Source organism: Apis cerana, linkage group LG1 (assembly GCF_029169275.1).
Source record: "Apis cerana isolate GH-2021 linkage group LG1, AcerK_1.0, whole genome shotgun sequence".
In the NCBI taxonomy this organism is placed as follows: Eukaryota; Metazoa; Arthropoda; class Insecta; order Hymenoptera; family Apidae; genus Apis; species Apis cerana.
The window spans coordinates 10180395-10205828 of NC_083852.1; the positions used below are offsets into that span (position 1 = coordinate 10180395).

The 25434-nt window shown below is 24.7% G+C and overlaps 7 protein-coding genes across 16 annotated transcripts; 2 read left to right on the forward strand and 5 right to left on the reverse strand.

The window, feature by feature from the left end:
• Positions 1-101: 101 nt before the first annotated feature.
• Positions 102-1881, forward strand: LOC107997816 (leucine-rich repeat-containing protein 59). Of its 2 annotated transcripts, none has more exons than XM_028666446.2 (6): positions 102-238; positions 445-504; positions 584-706; positions 783-999; positions 1077-1271; positions 1355-1881. In XM_028666446.2, the coding sequence occupies exons 1-6, from the start codon at positions 149-151 to the stop codon at positions 1624-1626; spliced, it is 957 nt and encodes a 318-aa protein (XP_028522247.1). In that variant the 5' UTR covers positions 102-148; the 3' UTR covers positions 1627-1881. The 2 variants fall into 2 exon arrangements, with proteins under 2 accessions (XP_028522247.1, XP_016912168.1); XM_017056679.2 differs by having other exon boundaries at positions 1080-1271.
• On the reverse strand, positions 1822-5903 carry LOC107997765 (uncharacterized). Of its 3 annotated transcripts, XM_017056596.3 has the most exons (8): positions 5591-5903; positions 5278-5500; positions 5105-5193; positions 4394-4888; positions 4103-4275; positions 3188-3964; positions 2633-3031; positions 1822-2503 (listed from the first exon to the last, which is right to left on the reverse strand). In XM_017056596.3, the coding sequence occupies exons 3-8, from the start codon at positions 5139-5141 to the stop codon at positions 1964-1966; spliced, it is 2421 nt and encodes an 806-aa protein (XP_016912085.2). In that variant the 5' UTR covers positions 5142-5193; positions 5278-5500; positions 5591-5903; the 3' UTR covers positions 1822-1963. The 3 variants fall into 3 exon arrangements, with proteins under 3 accessions (XP_016912085.2, XP_061942198.1, XP_016912095.2); XM_062086214.1 differs by lacking the exon at positions 5278-5500 and having other exon boundaries at positions 3776-3964; XM_017056606.3 differs by lacking the exon at positions 5278-5500.
• A 479-nt stretch (positions 5904-6382) lies between these two features.
• Positions 6383-8514, reverse strand: LOC107998084 (uncharacterized). The gene is made up of 5 exons (XM_028666571.2): positions 8425-8514; positions 8079-8297; positions 7307-7555; positions 6960-7205; positions 6383-6711 (listed from the first exon to the last, which is right to left on the reverse strand). The coding sequence occupies exons 1-5, from the start codon at positions 8512-8514 to the stop codon at positions 6562-6564; spliced, it is 954 nt and encodes a 317-aa protein (XP_028522372.2). The 3' UTR covers positions 6383-6561.
• Positions 8166-17887, reverse strand: LOC107998056 (uncharacterized). Of its 7 annotated transcripts, XR_009832890.1 has the most exons (15): positions 16690-17163; positions 15717-15918; positions 14904-15211; positions 14648-14820; positions 14348-14450; positions 13938-14230; positions 13608-13855; positions 12406-12805; positions 12220-12312; positions 11876-12145; positions 11568-11687; positions 11274-11351; positions 11059-11189; positions 8425-8598; positions 8166-8297 (listed from the first exon to the last, which is right to left on the reverse strand). XR_009832890.1 is itself a non-coding variant. In XM_062085851.1 (14 exons), exons 2-14 carry the CDS (start codon positions 15911-15913, stop codon positions 8547-8549), a joined length of 2466 nt encoding a protein of 821 aa, XP_061941835.1. In that variant the 5' UTR covers positions 15914-15918; positions 16690-17163; the 3' UTR covers positions 8392-8546. The 7 variants fall into 7 exon arrangements, 6 of the variants coding, with proteins under 6 accessions (XP_061941835.1, XP_061941750.1, XP_016912563.1 ...); XM_062085851.1 differs by lacking the exon at positions 8166-8297 and having other exon boundaries at positions 8392-8598; XM_062085766.1 differs by lacking the exons at positions 8166-8297; positions 8425-8598; positions 16690-17163 and adding exons at positions 10121-10525; positions 17754-17887.
• A 75-nt stretch (positions 17888-17962) lies between these two features.
• On the reverse strand, positions 17963-20387 carry LOC107997349 (uncharacterized). The gene is made up of 3 exons (XM_017055892.2): positions 19341-20387; positions 18581-19201; positions 17963-18139 (listed from the first exon to the last, which is right to left on the reverse strand). Exons 1-3 carry the CDS (start codon positions 19587-19589, stop codon positions 17963-17965), a joined length of 1047 nt encoding a protein of 348 aa, XP_016911381.2. The 5' UTR covers positions 19590-20387.
• A 238-nt stretch (positions 20388-20625) lies between these two features.
• On the reverse strand, positions 20626-22560 carry LOC107997402 (beta-parvin). Its single transcript, XM_017055975.3, has 5 exons — positions 22419-22560; positions 21886-22149; positions 21424-21818; positions 21112-21355; positions 20626-21033 (listed from the first exon to the last, which is right to left on the reverse strand). Exons 1-5 carry the CDS (start codon positions 22534-22536, stop codon positions 20957-20959), a joined length of 1098 nt encoding a protein of 365 aa, XP_016911464.1. The 5' UTR covers positions 22537-22560; the 3' UTR covers positions 20626-20956.
• Positions 22561-22572: 12 nt separating this feature from the next.
• Positions 22573-24368, forward strand: LOC107997438 (small ribosomal subunit protein mS35). The gene is made up of 3 exons (XM_017056043.3): positions 22573-23225; positions 23316-23929; positions 24003-24368. Exons 1-3 carry the CDS (start codon positions 23147-23149, stop codon positions 24270-24272), a joined length of 963 nt encoding a protein of 320 aa, XP_016911532.1. The 5' UTR covers positions 22573-23146; the 3' UTR covers positions 24273-24368.
• Positions 24369-25434: the final 1066 nt, after the last annotated feature.

A 25434-nucleotide genomic window follows, 5' to 3' on the forward strand; every position in this document is an offset into this window, starting at 1 on the left:
CTGTTTACTGTTCTATTATTTGACATTATATTCATTTAACTTTCTAGCAATATGTTATCTACCAGAAGGTGACGCCACAAAAAAGCACAAATACCATACGTTTTCTGTGTTTTATTATTTTATTCGATTAATTTATTATATTACCAAAATGAATTTAAAAAACGTTAAAAATAGACTAAAAGACGAAACATTAGATCTTAGCTTGTGCGACCTGAAAGAAGTGCCTGTTCGAGAAATCGTATGTTTAAAAATTTATATTTGATTTAATTTGACACATGTTCAATTTTTAAAATTTTATTTAATTTGATTTAAAATATCAATATCTCATATTAAATATATTTTTTGTATTGTCTTACACTATAAAATTATAATATTATATTTATTATAAATATATATAATCCTAAATTCAAATATTAAATATTTATATTATATTATATTTTTCAGGCAACTATCAAAAAAGCAACAATTTTGGATTTATCAAATAATCTTTTAACATTTTTACCTGTAAGTTTTCACAAGTTTATTATTTTCATTTAATAAATGAAATATACATATATTTTTTATTATAAATAATTATTTTCAGAATACTTTCGTTGATCTTAAACAAATAGTTAAATTGGATCTTAGTAAAAATATGTTGACAGAAATCCCTGAAAATTTTGGAGAATTGAGACAACTGAAACATTTGGATCTTTATGCAAATCAAGTAAATTAAAAATAACATTAAATATTTTTAAAGTAAATTTAAATTATATATAAATAATGGAAAAATGATTTTACAGATAAGCAGATTACCACTTAGTTTAAGTGAATTAAAAAATTTAAGATGGTTAGACTTAAAAGAAAATCCTTTAACTCCTGCTGTAGCTAGTGTTGCTGGTCCTTGTAGTAATTTGAGTGAATGTCAAGCTTGTGCTCGCAATATTGTTTCTTATTTATCATATGTTAAAGTTACTATTGAGGAAGAAAAATTACGAAGATTGAATGCTACTATTACAGGTAAATTTTAAAAATAAAATACATAAATCTTTAAATAATTTTTATATAATGTATATTAGTGCTATTTTAACTTATAGTAGATACAGAAACAGATACCATATCAACAAAAAAAGGAGGAAAAAAAAAAAAAAAGAAACTGGAAAAAAATAAACAAAATTTAGATAAGAATGGGTTTAACCTTTTAAATAAAGTAAAACAAATAGATGAAAATAAAATAGAACCTCCAAAATTGACACTCAATAATCAAATTAATAAAGAACATGGATTTAAAGGTAATATTAAAGATAATATATATTTAAAGATAATATAATCTGCAAATATAAATAATTGTAATCTTAATTGATTGATATTTCAGAAAATGTATATAAATTCTTTGTGTCCATGATCTTATGGGTTTTTCTTTTGGGTATAATATTTACCCTAATGATTATGATTCTTCCATTGTATTCAAAACAATCAGAATTATTTATAAATTATATAGAAACTAATACAGGTATATCTTTAAAGGAATTTAAAAAATATAGTACTAATGTACTTTATTCTCTTAAAAAAATCGTAATTAATATTTGCGATAATTTATATTTTATCTATGAAAAAAATTTTAAAATTAATATTTCAATGAAATAATACGCATTTTAAATATTATGAAAAAAATTAAGATTCTTAAATATTTGAATTTCAATGATCAAATTTATTGAATATAATAATTTTATAAGATGTAGATGTAAAATATAATTAATGAATAAAATTTATTATCATTGATACTTCTAAAGCCAATGAGGAACCGAATGTCTTTGTATTATGTTGTATTAAAATTACATATGCGAATCAAAAAATGTTATTTATTTTGAAAAATAAAAGATTAATACAGATATATTAAAATGTATCATACTACTTCTTTGGTCTGCAAATATTTAGTTATACATTATTTTGAATCATGCAGATATGCATTTCTTTTAAAATATTAAACATTATTTGTAATATTTGTTTTATTTAATAATATTGATGATGCTGATTTAGCAGATGTTTTGCTAAGAGAGTTTTCCATTCTACTAATCAATTTTTGAAAGGTATTCATTCGCAATGAAGCGTGTTGTTCGCCACAGTCGTCCGATGAATCTTCCAACTCGGTTAAAACTCGTCCGTTTGTTTCAATAACTGTTGAATCAATCATTTTTGATTTTTTTCCGCTAACAAATCTATTCCATGATCTCTTTTCCGGGCTGCTTTGCGATTTTATTAAATTTTCATGATCTCTATTATTTAAAACTTCTTTTTGTCGTGCTGTAAAGTCTGCGAGAATAGCGATATCATCATACAGATCATCTACTTGTTGATTAATGGAAAGAGACTTAGGATAACATAACTCGGATCGCGAAGGTGGTATCTTATAATGTTCGTTATCCACAAGTGATGATCCTTGCGAATAATTTATGTTTTCGCAAAGAACAGGTCGGTTAATATTCGTGCGAACAAAATCCGGAGAGAGATTCTTTGTAGTTTGCTGAAAATTCATTTGTCATACGTTTAAAAATAATTCTATAAAAAAAAAAATACTGTTTTAAATACTGTGCAAAAAAATTAAAATATAATAAAAATTAAATGAAAAAATTAAGAAATACATAGTTCATACTTGAGATAATTTATAATTTTTAGATTTGTCTCGATATGCAACATCATCATAAAATTGATCCGTATCGATTACATCGTTGATTATCGGTGGTTTTGCATAAATTGGCCTAGGTGGAGGTGGACAAGTATACTCAGATTGTTGTTCTTCAACATGAATTGTTTCTTGTTGAATATTCATCAGATCAGATATATCATCATAGTAAGTAGATAGTTCTTGATTATTTACAGACGGTAATAGTTGCGGTGAAGTTTTACATTTAGTTTTTTTCTCATTTTTTCTTGGAAAATCCTTTTTGCTTCTCATTCTATTCAAAAATGATTTCTTTTGTGGTAATTTTGATGGTTCATCTGTTTTATTCGTTGTTTGAGCCTTGATCGATTTTGTATTCAAAACTATATTCTGTATACAAAAGAAGTATGCAAAATCAAATATTAAGCGTAAACGATTTATTTAATAAAAAAAGGAAAAAAGAAAAAGAGTAAAAATAGATAAGGAAAATTCAAAAGGAAAAAAAATGAGAAATATGAACGAAACATGGTCACACAATACAATCACCTCAACATTGTCGTAAGATACAAATTTGTTTTGTTCATCAACTTTATTATCTTCAGACATAGTGTTGGCAGTATCATCATACGTTAATTCATTTCGTGAGGCAATTGATTTTCTTTTAGTCTCTTTCTTCTTTCGTTTATCATCAAATTTATATCCGCTTTTTATGCTCGCACGAACATCATCATACGTTGTGGATTTTTTGTTCGATTGTTCATCATTTATTTTAATTTGAGATTGAAAAGTATCACCAACATTTCCATATTGTATTGTATCTCTAACTTCTTCGATCTTATGATAAATATCATCTTCTTCTTCATCGGGAAATTCATAAGACGAATTTCGAACAGATATAGTCAATAATTTTCGGGGGATTCGAGCAGGTAATGGAGGAGGGGATGCTGAATGAAGACGAGAAGTAGTAATGACAGTATCAGAAATATTGGAAAATTGAGGAAGGGAAGAATCAATGGATACATGGAAAGTATCCTTTGTAGAAGAATCATTTGCTTCTCTTTCTGTTTCCTTATTGGCAACAGGCGGAATGATTGAAGATTTATCAGGAGGCTCATTAACGCTTAGCGAACTTACATCTTGATAGCGTTCTTCTTTACAATTCAAATCTTCTTGAATTGAATCATTTGATTGTTTAATAATACTATTTGCGACAATATTGTCTACTTCTCTTGTCGACTCTTTGGATTCTATCTTTTTTTCACCTCCTAATTCACAAATTTTTGTTATCCATTGTTCCATATCTTTCGGACTTTTGGCAGAAAACTGAAATAATATAAAATTGTTTTAAATGAAATGATTGTTCTAAATGAAACTTGTTGAATTTTATTTTAAATATTATTTTTTTTCTTTTTCTTCCTTTTTATATATATAGTGTATATTATATCAAAGATTTTATACTACCTGAAAAGTTCTGCAACCAGGACGGAAGATTTCAAAAGTAGATTCGCTTCGACGTTGATCTCGAGGAATTGCATTTGGAGCAGCTCGAGCCATATAACCATGAATTGGTAAAATCGTACATGGACGGTTGTCTCGATCACTTCCATAAATTAACAAATGTAATCCAACTAAACCTATTATATTTACAAAGAAATAAAATTCTTTTAAAAAAAACATATAATTTTAAACATAGATGAAGATATGTAAAAATGTATTGATTGCATTAATTTTAAAAATCGAATTCTAACTTACCGACCCAACATGATCGATATTGTTCGAATACAAATAATTTTTTTCCTTCTTTTCTATAAAGGAGACCACATAATTGACATTTACTTTTCGTTTCTGTCGCCGAAAAATTCGCGTATATGTTCACCAGTGTATGTTCAATTTCTTCTTCTTTAGTTTGACGATTATTGATCGTTTCATGAATCGCAATTGTATTATTCGTCGATTCCATTCCTTGAAATGCCTCATAATAATCTTGCTGCTGCTGTTGTTTCTGAGGATGTTCCTCTGCTCCTACGTATTCTTGCAACTCTGTTTCTGTTTTTAATGTTACCATTAGACCTTTTGATCCAGCTGCGTTCATATTCAAATATGGTTCCGGGGAAGCCGATCTTCCGATCCTCTCTATCACGAACATCGTTAATGTATCTTTCGAACGTATTAACAGATTATCCCGAATATTCTCCATTCTAGTTGGAAGTTTGACTTCGCGAAGAAATTCCAAAAATTGCACTACATCTATAATAAAAAAATTAGATCGATATAATAATGTAATAATTAAAAGTAAATGTAAAATATAATAATGTAATAATCAAAAATAAATGTAAAATATAATAATTAAATATAATAATTAAAAATAAATGTAAAATAAAAAAAAGTAAAAAAGTAATAAACACAATTATAATATATACGTATATATTTTATAAAAAAAAGAACGAATAGTATTGCAATTACCTCGAAGTATAGCAGTGAGCTCGGCATTAAGTCCCATCGTAATTTATTTTCTGTTCAATTTATTAATTTTTCGAATATTATTAGTATACCTATAAAATATAGTTATTTATTTAGCAATAATTTTGAACCGAACTTTACGATATAATGTAACAGACTCTCCTACTGAAATTTACCCGGAAATGTGATTAAAGAAGATAATGTAAAGAAATGAGGAAAATGTACGAGAAGTCTACGTCACATCTAACTGATTTTATTTTTATTATCAGTATTCAAGTTTAAAATCAATTTGATTCGAAGCGAACACCTCCCTTTTCCTTTTAAGCAATCCGTGACGTCTTTTCTCTCGTCATTGAACGAATCGATATTGTTCAATGACGTTTCTAATGACAATTTTATCTGATATTCGAGTGAAATATAAATAATTAGTAAATTTCATCGATTTACAATTATCGTACGATGAATCCGTTAAACGAATGCATATCTCACCTGTAAAATATTTGCAGTATATTCTTGTATTTCAAGTTGTTCCAAACTGTATCGCATCGATAAACAAACAATATAGCATATTTAATTTTACTTCATTTTTCGCGACAAACATTGCGGCGCATTATTTTCGGAAGTTTTTTCACTTATTATTTTAAACAATTATTTTTCTTTCTTAAGAGAAATATTTTTAAAAAATATCTTTCTAACAAAAATCGTATAATTGCTCCTTAATATTTAACTCGTTAAAATTCAACGAGCTGAACTGCACGTGGGAGCAACTGAAGGCGGCTCCCGCAAAGACTGTCTCGCTGTCGCTAGTCACTGGAATCTGTCTACTTTTCTCTCTCTCTCTCTCTCTCTCTCTCTCTCTCTCTCTCTCTCTCTCTCTCTCTCTCTCTCTCCCCTCCTTCCTTTATTACTTTAATACTGTCTTATACTACAACAATGTTCCTATGAATCATTGACTCACTCTCCTCAATCGTTCTTTTTTGCTTTAATAATCTTTTGTCTTCGTCACAGTCATAATATCTTCTTACTCTTCCTTCAGACTCTCTCCTTTTCTCAATCGCAACGCAGTGCGATATGGTTTAATTGATCATTCCAATTGTCGGAGCAAGAAAACGAGCAAGAAACAAACATAGTTATTCGCATAACATAGACTCTACAGTCATATTTCTATCTTTATTTATGAATTTTATAAATTTTTTTTATTCAATATTTAATTTAACGTTTGTTCGATCGAATCTTTGATATATTTTTAAATATCAAAGATGTTTAATAAAATATAAAATGTTTCGATTAAATACTAGTTTATTTTAATTAAGTATTCAATCATTAAAGAGATATCAAAAACACCCGGAAAACTCAAAAAATTACAATTGGCATTCGATACAAAGAGATTGAATATCTACACGTATACATATTTAAAACAATGCGTAAACGAAAGATTTAGTTATATTTTCTCAATAAATTTACCAACTCTCCCAAGGTGCTTTACCACGTACTTTTTCCAATGGTTTTGTATAAAGATTTTTTCCAACATCCGTTACATCTGGTGATGGATCGTTTTTAGCTATTTCTAATTCTTCATCTACGATTTTGTATGTATTTTTTGTAATTTCCTAAAGAGGATTGAAATTAAAAATAGAAATTTGAGAATAAAGCTTTCCCGATTTTTTTTTTCTTTTTTGTTGAGAATGAAAGTTAGAAAGTTTCGAATATATTTAAGGTATGTCTAAGATATTGTTAAAAATATTCTCAAAATGTATATATTCATGAAGAAAAGCAAATAAAGATTAAGAGAAAAGATAAAAATGGAAGAAATGTATTAGAAAAGAAGAGAGAGGAGGTAGTATGCGCTTAATCTTACTTCAACTTCTGCTTGAGTTTTCAGACCATTATCAATTATCTGTTTGGTTAACCAATTAATAGGATCTTGTTTGGCTTGTACCAATTTCACTTCCTCTCTAGTACGATAGGAAGTACCAGGATCGCTCATACTATGTCCATAGTATCGATATGTGACCATTTCGAGAATAATAGGACCTTTCCGTAGAGCGTAATCTTTCGCAAATTTTGCAGCTTCATGAACATCTAATACTTTCATTCCATCTACCTGAAATAAAAAATGAATGAGAAAAAAAAAGAGAAGATTTATTCAATTATTACAAATTATCTTAATGTAAGAATTTTTTTTCCTCTTTTTTATTATCTCACCTGTATACCTGGAATCAGATCCCCTCGCGTGTAATAATCAGTATTCGCTGAATGCCTATATGTTGCCGTTCCCATACTGTATTTATTATTTTCGCATACATATACCACCGGGAGACTCCACAATTTTGCCAAATTATATGCTTCGAAGGTTTGACCCTGATCCGCAGCACCATCTCCATAGATTACCCAAGCAATACCGCCTGTACTATTATATTTCTGAGCAAATGCTAATCCAGTACCGATCGGTAGCTATCATAATCAAAAAACCAATATATTTTGAATTATAAATGATAATTATTTTCCTTAATTAAAATCGCCTAGTTAGTATTTTTTTTTCAAAATATATTAAAATAATTTAGGATCTATTTGTCCTTTAACTTTCAAATAAATCTTATGCGCTTTTTACATAGAATCAAATCTAATTTATTTCTCCTAATGATCTCGCAAAGAAAATGAAAAAAATTTTATGTTATATTTTTCAAAATATTAAACAGAAAATTTTAATTAACCTAGAGAGTCAGAAAGTATTATAGTAATTCGAATTTTAACGAGAATTTTGTATAAAAAAAATCATTGCTATTCATATTTTTTATTAATACATCTCTCTGCGTTTTGAAATTTATTTCTAATTTGATGTTTTCATAGATAAACGTATTATAATGTGTAATATAATTATTTTATAACGAATATCATAAATAATATCGGCATCGATCATAATTATGATTTTCTAATTTTTAAGAGAAAAAAAAAAAAGCTCGATTCGATTTTATACCTGACCACCAACAATTCCTTCGCCTCCATAAAATTTATCTCCGTATATATGCATGGAACCACCTTTTCCTTTCGAAGTTCCAGTTTTTCGACCCATTAATTCCGCAAAAATGTCTCGTGCCGATATACCAAATATCACCGCAAAACCATGACACCGATAAGACGTGATCAAAGTGTCTTTATCCGATATCACCGGCTTCATACCAGTGGCTATTGCTTCCTATACAAATACATTTTTTTTCCTCTTTTCTTTTTCTTTCTCTTTTATTCATCTCATTCTTATTGTTAGATTTTTTTCTGTTTCTATCGCATTTGTGACGATTAATTCGATTAATTATAAAATTTACCTGACCAATATATAAATGAAGGAAACCATAGATGAAACGCAATCTGTACATTTCTGCCGCTTTGCTTTCTATTCGTCTAATATAGTGCATCGCTTTCAATGCGTAAAGAATGTCATCTTCGTTCATCGAGGCTTTGTCCGGTGGTCCTTTATCCAAACGATACAATTTAAATGCCTAAATGATATAAGAAAAATTGAAGTTTTTTAATATATAATTTTTAATCTTGAATCTTTGTAGGTAATATTTGTAGGTTGCTAAAATAGGAACTATTTTTAAATTTCTTTAAAACGAATTTTTTATTTTTTTATTGAAAAAATGTTTTAAATGTTTTTACGTAACGATAATTTATTCTAATTAAATTAGTGTCTTTTATATATAGTTCAGAATTTTTTAAAATTTTTACGAAGCTTAGAAAAATAAAATGAGGTTTGAAAATAAAATTCCAAAATTATTTACCGCATTTGAAAAATAGATTGTCCATGTAGAATTAAAATAAGGAGGATTAATAATTTTATATAATTCTTTTTTAATTATTTATGAATATAGAGATATAGAACTTATTTAGATATATAATATTGTTATTATAAATATAATGTAATGTAAAAGCAGAATGCGCATTTATATTTTACCGCATCTACTGTTAGTGCTTTGGTTTGTCCTTTATGAAGAAAGAAAGGATGTCGTCCATGTAATAAAGTTGGAAATAATTTCAACAAATACATTTTAAACTTATTTCAAAATTGTCTTATTTGTCGTTGATTATCATTTCTCAAGTTCAACATCGATAATTCCCTATCTTCACATAATTCAAGTAATTTAATTTGAACATTTGAACATCAAAATTAAAATTATTATATAATCATAAATATCGTTTTTTGATCGAAGATTCTCATTTTAATTTAATTTTCTCTCTTATATCTTTCTTTCTATAAAATTTTTTTTATTATTCACTCTCAGCAGCATTCATTCGATTCTATAAAAATTTTTCCGTTTTTCAAGTCTTCTTCATTTTTTATTGAAGATAAATTTATTAGAATAGAATTTTCTTTAATTTTTTATGTATATGTATTCCATTTTTATGCCTATTAAATATAATATAAATAAAAAAAACTAATCATAAATATACTTGTCTTAATAATTGAGATGTAAATATATATTGTTTCAAAAATTATTTACTATTCCAAAAATTCTTTTCTTTTTTTTTTTACATACCTTTCTCTATCTATCTTTGAGAACTTCTTTTTATTATAATATTATAATATTATTTTTGACTCTGTGATTCTTTAATTCTGTTGCTAAAATAGACTTTGATTTACAAAATACATATTGAGATAGTTAGCTTCTATTTAAAAAAAATTAAATTTTTTAAATATGCAAATAAATAGTAATTAAAAAAAGTTCAGAAAGTAAGAAGAATAGTGTAAACATCTACAAATTTCTTTTTAGAATAAACTCATATTATACATATATATGTACAATATATATATAATATACAACAACAATTAAATAAAAAATATATTTTGCATTAGCAGAAAATTTTATCATTAAGGTATATTATTATTTTCAGATAATTGTTTCAGATAATATTTTTTCTTTCTATTTTTATCTATTCTTACTTTTTTATTTTATTATGAAATTTGTATTTATCTATTTATAATTTAAAAAATTTCTAGAAAAGATTGTTATTCTATAAAAATACCGTATCATTCGTTGTGACTTTATTTACTTTATTTTAGTTTACAATATAGATTGTTTATTTTATTTTATTATCTTTCATTACAATTTTTTTTCAAATATTACTTTTTTGTGCAATATTTTATTTTTAATTTTATTCTTTGAAATATTTTTGATTGTAAAATTTCGATTGTCCTAAATTATATCAAGAAACGGATCGAATACATGAGATCCAATAGGATGTAAAAGGCGAGACGGTTTACTCGATGTCCAATATCGATGACCCATTTTTGACCGTGTTTGCTTTTTCATTTCGTCACACTCCTCAATATTAATTGTATCCTCTAGCGGAATAAGACGTACTGCTCTAGCAAGAATCGGTGATCTCAATATCGTACTCGATGGAGTGGTATGATTCCATTCTTGGCTACACATATGCACATATATATTTTTAATTTTAAATTGTAAAAATAATGTTAGAAAATAAAGCATATTATTCTGAAAAATATCAATAGTCGATCAAGATAAAATTTTATTTGCATGAAAAATTCAAAACATGAAATCTTAACAATTATTGCATTCAGAAGATACAGATCTAAAATTCAGAATTAATAAAGTTGTAATGAATTACGAAAATAACATACATATCTAATATTATATAAATAAATGTTACACAGATAATATAGATATCTAATTCAATTCGAACTTAATCTTCTTCTTTGATTTTTTTTTTTTAATTATTGAGATAAATTTATTATTGCAATAAATTTATTTATTTCAATTATTATAATAATTGTCAATCATGTATATTGTTATATTAATTATGTATGTATTATATATATTAATTTAATAACCAATTTAATAATCAAGTCTAATTTTGATCGGTCAGATAAAATAAATTATTTATAAAAAAAAAATAAGGAAAGGATTTTATATAAAATATAATTAAGATATAATTACCGTTGTAGAGATTCGATGCTGAGCAAATTAGTCAATATAGACGAAGATTTATCGTGTTTCGATATATCACGTGAAGTAGATGCATTACTTTCAGATCGCGCCGAAAATATTTTACGTATCCCTTGTAATTCCTGTTTTTAATAAAAATTTCAAAAATATAATTTAGGATTAAATTATTATTAGGATTAAATTCGTTAATATTTACAATTATTTACCTTATGTCGGGATGAAGAAACGTATAAGGGTTTATGAGACACATTTCTTTTTTCTTTTCTCCACGCTTTAAAATTGAACTTGAAATTTTCAAATATGTAATATTAATTAAACATCAATAATAAAATTAAGTTATTATATTATGCAAAAACAAACGATAAATACATAAAAACAAAAATAATATTAAAAAAATTTTCAATTTTCGTTTTGGAAAAAATAATTGTTGAAAAAATCATTCATTAACATTAGTTGTATTCATTCAACAACAGAAATTGTTTTTCTTTTCTTTCCTATACCTGACATTCATTTCCTTCGCTCCAATTAGAGCAATGTTTATGTCGTGGACAAATTTGATTTTCTTGTCCAGTTTTTGATAACGAGGAATACGTATGCGCCATTATTCGCTCCATTTCCACCTATAAAAAGGAAAAGCAGAAATATCTAACTACATTTAAATACAATTAATTTTATCATATATTAACTCATATATTATAAAATAATATATATATATATATATTATGAAAATTATAAATATTTATTCAATAAATAATTTTATTAAAAATATATATATAAATAAAATTTTATAGTTAGAATAATTAATAACCTTGATACGTTTTGCTCGTTTTCGTGTACTTGATTGCGAGGTTTGTACTGCTCGGTTTAGGATTATTTCGTGTTTCGATTGTTGTTGCACTTTCGAAATACCGAATAGATCTTTCGATTCTGCCACTTTAATCATGAACAGCGAATCAAATTGCATCATTTCTTTTCGTTTTATTATTGCAAGAAAACATCCTGGATCTAACATGTGGCTAACATTTTGTCCGTAAATGTCATCAATATTGCCTACTTCGAAAAGATCGGTATCTGGAATCTTATAATTATAAAAATTTTGTTAGTAAATTTAAACAGAATTGTAAATGAATTGTATATATTATTGTATCTTACAATAATATTTGAAGTATTTATCGAGATATTATCACTTTTTTGCGATTCTTCATCCATTTTTGCCAATTTTGACATTTCTTTTTGAGCTTTTTTCTTCGATAAAAAATAAAAAAAAATAAGATAATAATTTTGAAGTTTGGTAAATTGCATAACATCAATTAACAAAGATAAAGATAATAAACTTACCGGATATTCACGAAAATATTTTTCTTTGGCCATCTGATTAACGCAGTCTACTACTTCCTGAACCATTTGCGTTGTTTCCGATGGTAAAATTGTGTGTACTTCGTATATGAGAAATTGTACATTCGGCCTAGTCAAAGCATATTTCAAAGTGGACATTTGATCGGATAAGAAATTATGCCACTGTTCCTGATTCTTGTAATATTTATTATTGTTATTATTGTCATTATTATGAACATTATTGTGAATGTAATTATTCGTCAACGATTCAAGAAGGTCTACATCTCCTCCTCGTGCTACTGCAAGATCGACGATATCTCGAACACCCGTATAAGTACACGTTGGAACTGCCAGCACTACAGTTGCTCTCTCTGACTCGATCGTCGAAAGATGAGACACATATCTAAATGTAATTCATTCATTTCTTAGAAATTTCATTTAATCAAAAATGTTAAATCTATTAATCAATATCTCTAATATTTATTGTCCTCCTTAGTGAAAATATTTTATTTAACATTTTTTTATTTTCCAAAATATATTGAAATAATTTATATTTTATGCATCTTCTAACTTTTAAAATGAGAGGATTTAGAAATATTAAAACAGAAGATCTGATATTAAAACAAAAATATTATTTAAAAAACTGATCATGAAATTAAAAAAGCATTATTTTTTTTTTTTTACTCTAGATATTTATCTCAAAATTAATCAAATATATATTTAAGTGAATAATTCATCTATGCTATAATTTAATTTTTAATTTTAAATTTATAATAGATAAATAGATGGATAGATTAAGTAGATAAATAGATAGATAGATAGATAAGTAAATAGATGGATAAGTAAAACCCCCGTATCCGCAGTTTCAAGTATCGTAATTCAAAAAATTAAATAAAAATCATATAAATAGTAATATTAAATAGTAAAAATATAATATCACATTATTTATATTATTTACTTCATTTCATCATATAAATTGTGCCAATACTATACATTCATTGATTAATATACTAATAATATAGTTTTATCGTTTTATCATTTTCAATATTTATATATTGTACATTATTTTTCATTATTCCTTATTTCATACATGTGTAATATGCATATCATTCTATATTATTCATATTTTCAATTATCCGCGGAAAAATTTTTGACACCCATTCCTGAGAATACATGGGTCTTACTATAAATGAATAGATAGATACTTTTCGGAAAAAACGCGACATTGTTGTAATGTGACATCGAGATCTTTTAGGTAACTTTCATATTCGCAACGACGATCACCAGCTCCGAAGACCAAAAGTTTACCAGCGTATTCAATATCGGCCAATAGTCCGGCCAGATATCCGGTATGTCGAGGTGCAAGTGAATGCGTTAAAATCACCGGGCCATAGAATCTACAGTTACGGATTACCTGTGCCAATGTTGCCGCACCCAAGCACAATGATCTCTCCTATTCGTTTGAATGAATCTTTGTTAATTTATATAATCTTCTATTTTTTATATAATCTTGCTCATGTTCCTCAGCTACCTACTAAAAATACAAAACGATGATTACAAACGAGCTTGGAAACAGCCAGCATTTCCCGCTTGCTCTCGTGCAAATAAATTATTTTCGGGCAAATAGGATCGAATGCAAACTCATTTTCTTCAAGTTCTATCGATTCTTTTTTTGTTTCACAATATTTTAACTTCAATTCCGACATTTCTTTTAAAAATTCTTCTTTGTTGACAAATTTCATGGTGTTTATCCATCCAGAAGCGACAGTAGTTTGTATGCCCCAAGTGACACCTTCGATGTCGCGCAAATGACTCGGTAGCAATTCATCTTCCAGATTTTAAATATAATATCAGTAATAATATGTATGTATATATATTATTGTTCTAAAGCAAAATACTTTATTTCTATCAAATTTCTATATCGCGTCAAAGAAAAAATATTCACCAAGTTTGAGGGCAGAACCGCGAATACGTAGCCGCGAAATACTTGCGGCAAGATGGATTTTCATCCCCGAAAGAGCGTTGTCGATATCCGTCAATCCAGCAGCCTAACAAATATAATTTCAAGATGTTCGAATTTCCAAAACGCGAACCACGTACGCGCGCGCACAGAGAAAAAGAAAGAAAGTGAGAAAAAGAAAAGAATGCATTTAACTATTAATAAAAATAGGAGAAAAAGAAAAAGAAAAAATAATATATAATAATTAAATAAAAGAAAAAAGGAAAAAAATATCATAAATTTTACCTTAAAGATATTTTCACGTTCTTCAAAAGTAGTGTTATTAAATCGCGGTTTTGAAAATTTTCTTCCTTGCATGTCATATAATAGCAACCAAACGATCTTTTCTTCATTCTTGATCGCCCTGTTACGTTGCCAAAAACCTGCATCTTCTAAAGCTCGAATAAATATCTTTTTATCTAAATAAGATAAAAATATAAATATAACAAAAATTCATAATCGATCTCAATGAATATTTGATTACATCTAAAATTATAATTACATCTAAAAACATCATAAACAAGTCCAAATACACGACGCATCTCAGCCTCATCTGAATATACTGGAGGTGGCTGAGCTTTTCGAAGAACTTTCGCCGCCAACAAAATATCGTTAAGACGCCAACCTGGTTCGATACACATTTCTATCATTGAACCATCGACGATCGTCGATGATCTTCCTTTCAATCCTTCCTGTTGGCTAGGCTTAGCCTTAAAACTATATCCGTATCTCTTTGGCTCCCATTCCCACTCATTTTTTTTACGTCTCACTTCTAACTTTGTTTCAGTTTCCAATCTAGTTTCGTTGACCCTTCGATTTCATTACTAGTTATAGATCATTCCTCTCGTTATTGTTATGAATTCATGATCGATGAAAAGATGTAATCTTACTTACTTTTCCATTGTTTACTTTCGTTTATCACCCAACAAATGAAACGTGCATATCGATGTTAAATACAAACCGATTAATTTGTTAATTGCGTTTTAACTTTCACCACACGGAATAATCATGATAAAATTATAATTAGAGAAAAAAGAATTAATATGAGTGCATATTTTAAAATTAAATCGACAAAATATGAGAAAAGGTCAATCAGTGTATTGGATAAATTCAAGTTGGAAAAAATAAAATAGCAACGTTCATATTGTTATTTTGATGAAACGAAGCTTAAAAGCATGAAATTATTAAAAAATTAATAAACAATTGCTAATTTGTAATTAGAAACTTAATCGATGATTGATTAATTTACATGCATCTTCGGTGAATTTTTCAAATCAAAAATCATTCATTTAAAATTGTATAAATAAATTATTACCTGTTTTTTATAAAAATAGCATCAGATTCTCTTTGTAATTCAACCAATTGATAATAGACTCGATAACGCCAATCTTCATTGCTTGGTAAAATCAAATCTTCCAAGTTTTCATTTAATTCATTGTCGTGAAATTGACTATTGTTTCGTCTCCAATTTGCTAATAAGATGTGAAAGATTTTGGCGCATTCTTCAAACATTCTCCCTTGATAAACAGATATATTCAAGTTTGTTACAATTTTCAAATATCCAATTTTTAACTTCGTATTATCATCTTATTATTCTTCATACTAAAGAAATCTCTCATTTTTATTAACGAAATTCTTTTTTTTTAACGATATTAAGAAAAATTGAATCGAGAATTTTATATAAGCACAAAAAAAAGTGATTGTATTCAATTATTATCATTGATTATTTGAAATTTAATTCTATTTTAAATAGAAATCATAAATTCAGTAATTATATGTATGAAATAAATCATAAAATATATATAAAAAAATTAGATATAAATTATAAAATATAAACATTTAATTGAAATATTGTAAAAAATATATTTTTATAAATCTTAACATGAAATTATTGTTCATCATTTTGCAATTATAATTATCATTAATATTTTTGATTGATTTATAATTTTGAATATTTTATATCAAAAAATTATTTAAAATTATATAAAATATTATTTAAATAACTTTGTATTTATAATTCAATGATATCTATAATTCGTTAATCATATGATATATTGATTAATATTGATGACAATCGATGATCACATGCATAACGATTTCCTTAATTTTAAATAGTTAGGTTAGATTCGATAATAATTGATGATAATGGCAAGTGCGTAATTCAAGAAATAATTTTCGAACAGAAATGGAAAAATATATAAAATAATGTAATCCATTGAAAAATTGAATATTGAAGACACTGAACGTAACAATAATAATAATAATAATAATAATATCATTTGACTTACCAAAAGATATAAAAATATGAATTAAAAGAAGAATAGGAAACGTAGTAAAATCACAGTACAGTGTACGCGTTGAATATCTCGGAAGAGAAAAGTAAAGCAGATTGCGAGCACAAAAATATGCCGCAATGTCGCGTGTTTCAGTAATATTTTCCTCAATATCACGTCTATCAGTTTACGCGAATATAAATGGATATAAACGAAAATCACAATTCGCATAAGCCGATCACGATAAGTTTTGCTTTCTTGACAATTCTCAGTTTGCTTCATATCTCTTTCGTGCATCATTCAATTTACTTCTTACATTCTTTATATGTATATATCATTATAATATATGTATATATATTTAACTTAGTATAAACTGGAACATCACATAATGTATCGCATAATGTAAAACGATAAATGTCAAAGATGTATTCTTTTCTGTTACAAATCAATAAATCGTTTGCAAGTTCTTAGAATAGATAAATTAAATTAGATAAATAATCATAAAAGAAATATCTTTATAAAAAAAGAAAAACGAAAAAAATAGAAATATTAAGAAAGAAAAAAGAAAATTTTTTCTGATATTATTCTATATATAAATATATATATATACATATATATAATTAAAATATAAATTAAAATATATTATAATAATAATAATATATATATATATATATATATATATTAATTATGTCTGGTTTAGAAAAATTTTTAAAAAATATAATTTATATTATATCCATAATACATATTATATCTCGATTGTTTTCATTTACATTTACTAAAAAGAAAAGAAAAATTATTTCATCATTTGAAGTCATTTCTTATTTCATGATTATAATTAATTATTTCGTGAGAATCATTTTTTTTCTATCTTATCTTTTATCTATTATCATTATCATTATTATACTAATTTTATTATTATTATTATTATACTACTTATCATCATTCATAGTCTCTAATAAAAAATAATAAGATATTGTCGTATTCATGATCTAAAAAACAAAAAATAAATGTGAAAATGAAATTGTTTTGAAGTGAGTAATAATAGGATAGGAACAATGATAATACAACGGACAATTTACCTTGGCCAAAAGATCCATTGTAACTTGTACTAAACTACATGCCTTCAAAACAATTGGTCTCTGTGCTAATACTAACAAGAAGTATTTTGCAAATCTAGTATTCTTGTCATACCAACAACTACAATAAACATTACGACGAAGAAATTCACTCTATGAAGAGAAAGAAAATTAAATGGTGATTGCAATTACTATCATTGATCGATCATTAATCATTTGTTTGCACGCTTGTTCATAAACAATTTAAGATAACGAAAAGTACATTTCCAATTAGTACAAACCTCAGTAAAGATTACGTCTCCGGGCCAGGAATATAAAAATGTTTGTATTAATTTTAAGATAAGGTAAATCATGAATGTTCCAATTTTATAGATATTTATTCCATTAACCTGTAAATTGTTTTATGTTTGATATATAAAAGTGAAAATCGATGAAAATCGATAAAATCTTAAATTATAGTTTATTAAAACAAATTTATTTTATATATTTCGTGCAATTTTTCTTTATTTGCTTTTTTAAAATAATTTCTCTTATTTTTAAATATTATTTATTAGAATTAATTTTTTTGTAATTTTAAATAGTATTTTTAATAATATTGATTGATTACATATAGTATAAATAAGAAACATTAATATATACATATATATTATATTATATTATATTATATAAATATATATAAAGAATTGATTAATTTCAGTAAAAAATAATATAGCATAGCACAATTATATTTAAATATAATTAGTCAGTATATTATTCTAGTATATTATTATAAATATATACTTGTTGTAAAATAAACATTTTTCGAAAATCATTTCTATAAAAATTCTCACCTGAAATAGTTGAAATATTATAGAACACATGCTCATTGCATTCGTTATAGTCACTAATAAAATGATAGGTCCGTAAATCTCTTGGATAATATTTCGACATTTTAACAATAAAACATGTTTTTCGACACATTCTCGAAAGATTTGCTGATAACTCTTTTCTTTATTCCTTTTATTTTTGTCATCAATTGAAGATCTCTTGAATTCAAAACTCAAAAAACGTAATATTACGGAGATACGAAACATACAAAACCCGAAAAATGCATCTACACTGACAGATATAAAAAATATGAACCAAAGAATATTTACATCGAAAAAATAATGCAATTGCCAAATTAATATCGAATTGATTTTCCAAGGAAAAGTTCCAAAAAGAGGCAAAGGATATTGCACATTCGTTATATTTACATCGTAAAACAATTTTATAATCATTGGTTTCATTGAATAAATGATACTAGTGACGAACATTAATACTGTCTGTACATAAATCAATCGATAAAACTTTTGAAGATAGAATAAAATTACTGATTTTATATATATTTCACTCAATATTTCTTCTAAAATAGAACTGAGTATATCATTTACTTGTTGTAATTTTTTTCGATGGATGAAAAAACAGGAAGCCTGAGAAAGGAATTTTATTATAAAATATCAAATAGAAATTGATTCGATTATTCACATTTATATTAAATCAATTTATATTACAAAAAAAAATCAATTCTTTCAAAATAAATTCTTTTAAAATACAAATAAACTTGCATACCTTTGTTATTACATTCAATATGGTGCCAAAGAGAATGAGTGAAGCAGTAAGCAAAGGAATATTCTCAATATTTTGCAAGCTAGAGTTTCCAACCGCACACAACTCTATAAAGCAAGAAAATATCGCCCAAATTGGTATATATCGATAAATAATATTCAATTCTCTTGTAATTGGACATATTCCACCAATGAGAAGAAAAAGTTTTACAAAACTAGCGTATTTCTTATATAATCGTAATTCTTTTGACATCGTTGAAATTGCAGAAGCAATTCTATTTGAATCAATGCATAAGCATCCATATACCAATTCCTAAAAAGGGTCGTATCGAAATAATGATCGATGGGTATTTCGTTATTCTGTTCTATCATTACTTATCAATCGATCTCGATAACAATGGATAACTTAGTCCTTTAACTTGGTAAATTACTTGAAATTGATCAGCAATTTTGAATATTTTATTCAATAGATTATGCGCATGTCTTGTTTAGGTAGATTAAATAAAATTAATCGATTTTAAATTTGCGAAAATTTTAAAAGTATATGTTCTTATTATCTTATAAATATTAATTAAATGATAACAATTCTAATGAAAGATCTAATTATTGAAACAAATAATAATAATAAAATATTATCAATTATAGAGCATATACATATATAAATGCATAAATTATACAATGGATCTAATGCAATAGCAGATTCTTAGCGCCTAAAAAAATAGTATACATAAAATCAACTATTATCATGAAAATGTTTAAATAAAAAAATTATACGTTAATTAATTAAAAATAAAAAAAAATATAATAAATTGAATATTACCTATAATCTATTGATATATATCTATGGATATAATCCATTTAAAATTTGAAAATTTTTCTGTTGTTTTACTCAAAAAAGAAATTTCAAATGAAAAAATTTTATTTCATACTTTTAACTTATTTTTTAACTTATTTTATAAAATAACTCCTTATTTGTTGTATTGTTAGTTATAGAACGTGCTATATATTATTAACAATTGTAATAAAAGATATTTGAAAGCAAAATTAATTAATGATTGTACTATCATGTTTCCATTATTATTTACACAGAATGTGTAAAAATTCAAACATATGTCAACATATTTATATATATATAAAACATACATAAATAATAAACATATCTAAATCTATATATATATAAATAACAAATAATTCTATTTTATTTGATTTAATATATAAAGTATAAACATCACTCTACCTAATAATTACATTAAATCAGGGATAAAAAAAATAAATTTTAATACTATTAATTATTTTAACAATTATTTAATTAATTATTTTAACAAAGTTAAAATTTTTATATTTAAAATTTTATAAGAATATATAACATACAAAATTAATTTTTTTATATAAAATTAATTGTTTTTTGTATTTGATTTAAATAATAACATAAAAATTATAATCTTGAAGAAATATTGAATTTTCTTCTTGAATAAAATCTTTATCATCATTGATCATATATTGTCATATATCAATTATAAAAACTATATATTCTATGATTAGAATATTAATCATCTTAATTAATTATTATTATTTTATTCAGTTTCGTTATGTTTGTTTATTTTTAAATTATTTAATGTTTTAATTCATGCTTTTATATTTTGTAAATAAATTATATAATACTCGTAGAGTTGATTTGAGATCTAAATTTACAATATCTGTAAATAAAATATAATCATATTTTCATATTTTCTATTTCTTATAATTATTATATTAAAATTACAAATGATATTAACCTTCTGGACGGGCCTTAGGTTTTGGTAGACCAATATCTTGCATAATATCAAATGCAAATGAAACATTATGTACTTTCTGATCATGAGTTTTAGGTGTTAAATGAAAACTACCTAAAGGTACAAAAAAGCCTTCAAGTAATCCAAGTAGAAGTGTTAAAAAAACACCATCATGAAATTGTGTATCCAAATCTGTCACTTCCAAATGAACTTTACTTAAATGTTTATTGACAAAAGAAACTAATGACTGTAAAATAACATTTATATAATAGTATTTATATATTTTTTGTAATTTAAATGTATTGTATAACATACTTTTTTAACCACAGCTAATTTATCAGCTGGATGATCAAAAAGACTATCAAAAGCATCTCGTTCACAACGCATTCCCAAATCATCATAAGTTGATGTAATTTCTTCTCTAATTGTATTGTGCATTAATTGGCCATCTTTTTTGCGCACAATTACAACTTGAACAGCTACTCTTTCTGGCAATCTAACTGGTGCTCGAAATTGTCTTGCTAAGCCAACCAATAAATGTAAAATGGCAACAATATTTTTTGAATGAACAGATTCTACATGCCATTTATAAGGAGGATAACGACCTAATACTCGATTAGCAGTAGACAAAACAACTGCTAATTTCTGTTTCTGACCTTCTTCAGATTGAGTTACTTCAGGTACATCTAATTTTTCTCCTGTTAATTTTTCTGGAATTAATGAAAAAATATGTTTATTTAAATTATTATAAAAAATTTTTTTATTTTGCTAACGTACCTAATAATTTTTGTAGTACTTGTCCATCATATAAGTCTTCAGCAATATCTTTTACAATAATTCGTTGATCAGCTAATTCATCATTAATCCATTCAATTAAAACAAATATTAATTCTTTGAGCTTAGAATCTTCTAAAGATCTAGGTTCTATCATTGAACGTTCTTCATTTTCATCTAAAGCATATTCTTCTGGTGGCATTTCAGGATTAGCTGCAAATCCTGGTGAGTCAATTGCATATTTTCCTTCTTCTTGTACTTCTTGAACTTAACAAACAAATTAAAAAGAATAAAAACATTAAAAATGAAACATTAGTTATGAAGAATATTGTGAAAAATAATATTATAAATAAAATAATAAATAAAATAAAAATATTTTATAAAAAAAACAAATTGAATTTAAATTAATATTATCAATAATTATTTTGTAAAAATTCAAGTAATAAATAACTCATACCATATAAGGAAACATACATATTATACATATTATAAATTTAAAAAAAAAACATTAATATAACATAAATGCAATGCAATACCTTCTTTAATACGCTTTTTTCGGCCCAAAGTACCAATTTTATCCCAAAAACTTTCTTCTTTTTCATCCTTTCTTGCAGATATTGGAGGTCGCGGAGATTTTGGACGAGGAGACGACATTATTTATGACACAATGTTCATAAATACAAACGATGTCACCTCTTGAAATACAACTTCTAACCACGTTTTCAATAATCGACTCATTGTTGATTTCAAATCTTTTTTAATTATCTATATTGAATATTTTATTCTTTTTTTTTCATTATTAAAATTAAATTTTTTTCATAAAAGATTCTAATATTTCAATCTTCAAAATTTTAATTATTCTGATTTTTAAATTTTTTATAAATAATTTAAAAGATGACAAAATTTAAAAAATATATTTCAAATTATTTTAATTCATAAAAAAATATAGAAACATAAGAAACAATTAATAAAAATAACTATTTATGATATAATAAATTGTTAGATCAAATATACAATAGTTGCGTAAAGATACTATTTACACATAAATAGAATTAAATAGAAAAAAAAAATAATTGAAGTTTTCCATTTAATTTTATAATAATATATAATAATAATACATGTATATGTTTTAAATGATGATAATTAAATAGAATATGCGGAATTAAAATATTTGAAAATTAAATGTTCATGAAATAGAATATAAGATAGAAACGTGATTTGAAAGAGGTTATTCGATGTTATAAATAATTAAGAAATAATTAAAATGTTATCTTTAATTCAACGTTATAAAGCCAAGAAACCTTTGTTATCATTTTTTACAACAAATATCAATGACGATATAAGTAATTTTTCTATTTAAATTTTATTATAATTTTTTCGTATAAATATGTCTTTATATTTGCATATTTATATTTTTTCTTTTTCTTTGATAGAATTCCGAGTATTGCAGATAATGCCTGAAGAGAATAAATTAAAGAAAAGATCACAAAACGATATAACAAATGTTACATCTAAAGAAATACTACCATTCAATAAAAATTGGCAAACAATTTGGCCTGCTGCACGTACATTTCATCCTGATATTGTACCACTTCCTTTACAACAAGGGTATAAAAATACTAAAGGATTACATCCTAATAAATATGCAAATGCAGAGTTAATGAAAATTCCAAATTTTTTACACCTTACTCCACCTGTGATCAAAAAGCATTGTCAAGCATTAAAAAAATTTTGCACAAAATGGCCTGAAGATTTAAAAACAGATGAAGCATGTATAAAACACTTTCCCATTGAAATCATTTCATCTGATTATTGTTATTCTTCTCCTACGATAAGAGAACCTCTTGCTAGAATAGTGAGTTTAAAAGTAAAATTATCTTCTTTGCATTTAGATGTTCATGCTAAAGACAAAATACTTAGATTATTGGGTAATAGATATAATCCTCAAACAGATATAATAACAATAACAGCAGACAGATGTCCAATTAGAAAACAAAATTTAGATTATGTAAAATATCTTTTAACTGCATTATTCCATATAGCATGGGTAAGTTATTTAATTTTTTTATTAGTTTTTTTATTAGACTTATTATTTAAAGTAATACTAAAAATTATTTTAGCGTGTTGAACCATGGGAAACAGAAAAAAGTGAAGAAGATATGGAATATTATGACTGGAATAAAAATAAAAGCAAAGAATCTTTAATATTTACATACAATTGGCCAAAAATACCAATTGATTTTAATTATGAAAATATCCCACATGCAACAGAATATAAAACTGCAGTTTCTGATTTAATAAATAAAGAAGAAAATCAATTTTCAATTGATAAATACAAACAAGCTGTTAAAAATGTATTAAATCTGAAATTTCATGAGAATGTAAAATAAATATTTATAATAATATTATAATGTTTATTATTGATATATTAATTATTATAAAACATTCTTGAAAAGAAAAATATAAAATTGTATTTGTATGTAAAATACTTGTTTTTTATTCAATTAGTTAATATATTTTATAAGAAATTTATTATTGATTAGATTTATTATTGATTGAATATGAATATTTGAATATATTCATATTCAACATAAATTATATATATGTTTTTAATATACATCTTATGATATATTTACATTAAACAAGTTAAAATATACAAAAGTAAAAATATTTATTTATATTCTTTTAATACAAAAGATCATTAATATTACAATAAAAATGTATTATTTATGCCTCTTTAGTATAAAAGTCATTAAATGATTTATGTAAATTTGTTTAAAAAAAAAATTTTTTTATACGTAAATGAATATTCGTAAAAATTAAAACAAGTTTTTGAAATGTTTTTATAAGAATAGCTTTTATAAGAATGCTTTATGAAATTATTTGCTTGTTTTTTGATATTTAAAATCAAAAAAAAATTGTATATTTATATTTAATGATATTTGATTTTCGATTAATAATCAATAAATGATAAAAAAATCACTTGTTTCACTTGAACATTATCGAAGTAAAAAAGGAATGATCATTCATTATTTGATCTAAATACATTTGAATAGGATAAGAAGTACATAAATTGAGATGTATGAAATAGAATATCTAAATATTCTTCTTCGTTATTCTATTTAAAAATTTATTTATTAAAAAATAAAAAATTTATTTATTATTCTATTTTTTTCAAAAAAGAAAAAGTATTAAAAAAAGTAATATAAAAATTTACTTACGATTTTACTTTTTTATTTTATTATATGATAATTAATATCAAAATTTAATATTAATAATGATTAATATCAAGATTCAATAATATTTTGGATTTAGATATATAAGTATATAGATATAGATATATAAGATATAATATTTATATAAGTTTAAATAGATCTATTAAACAGAAATATATATAATGTATAAACTTTATTTTTCTTAGATTATAATTAAAATTACTAAAAGGCAAATAAAATCCAGATTTTATCTATTATTATTAGATAGTTTAATTTTTTGAATTATAAGTAATGAAAGAAAAAAAAACTAATCAGAGACAAAATATTTTGTTATGTT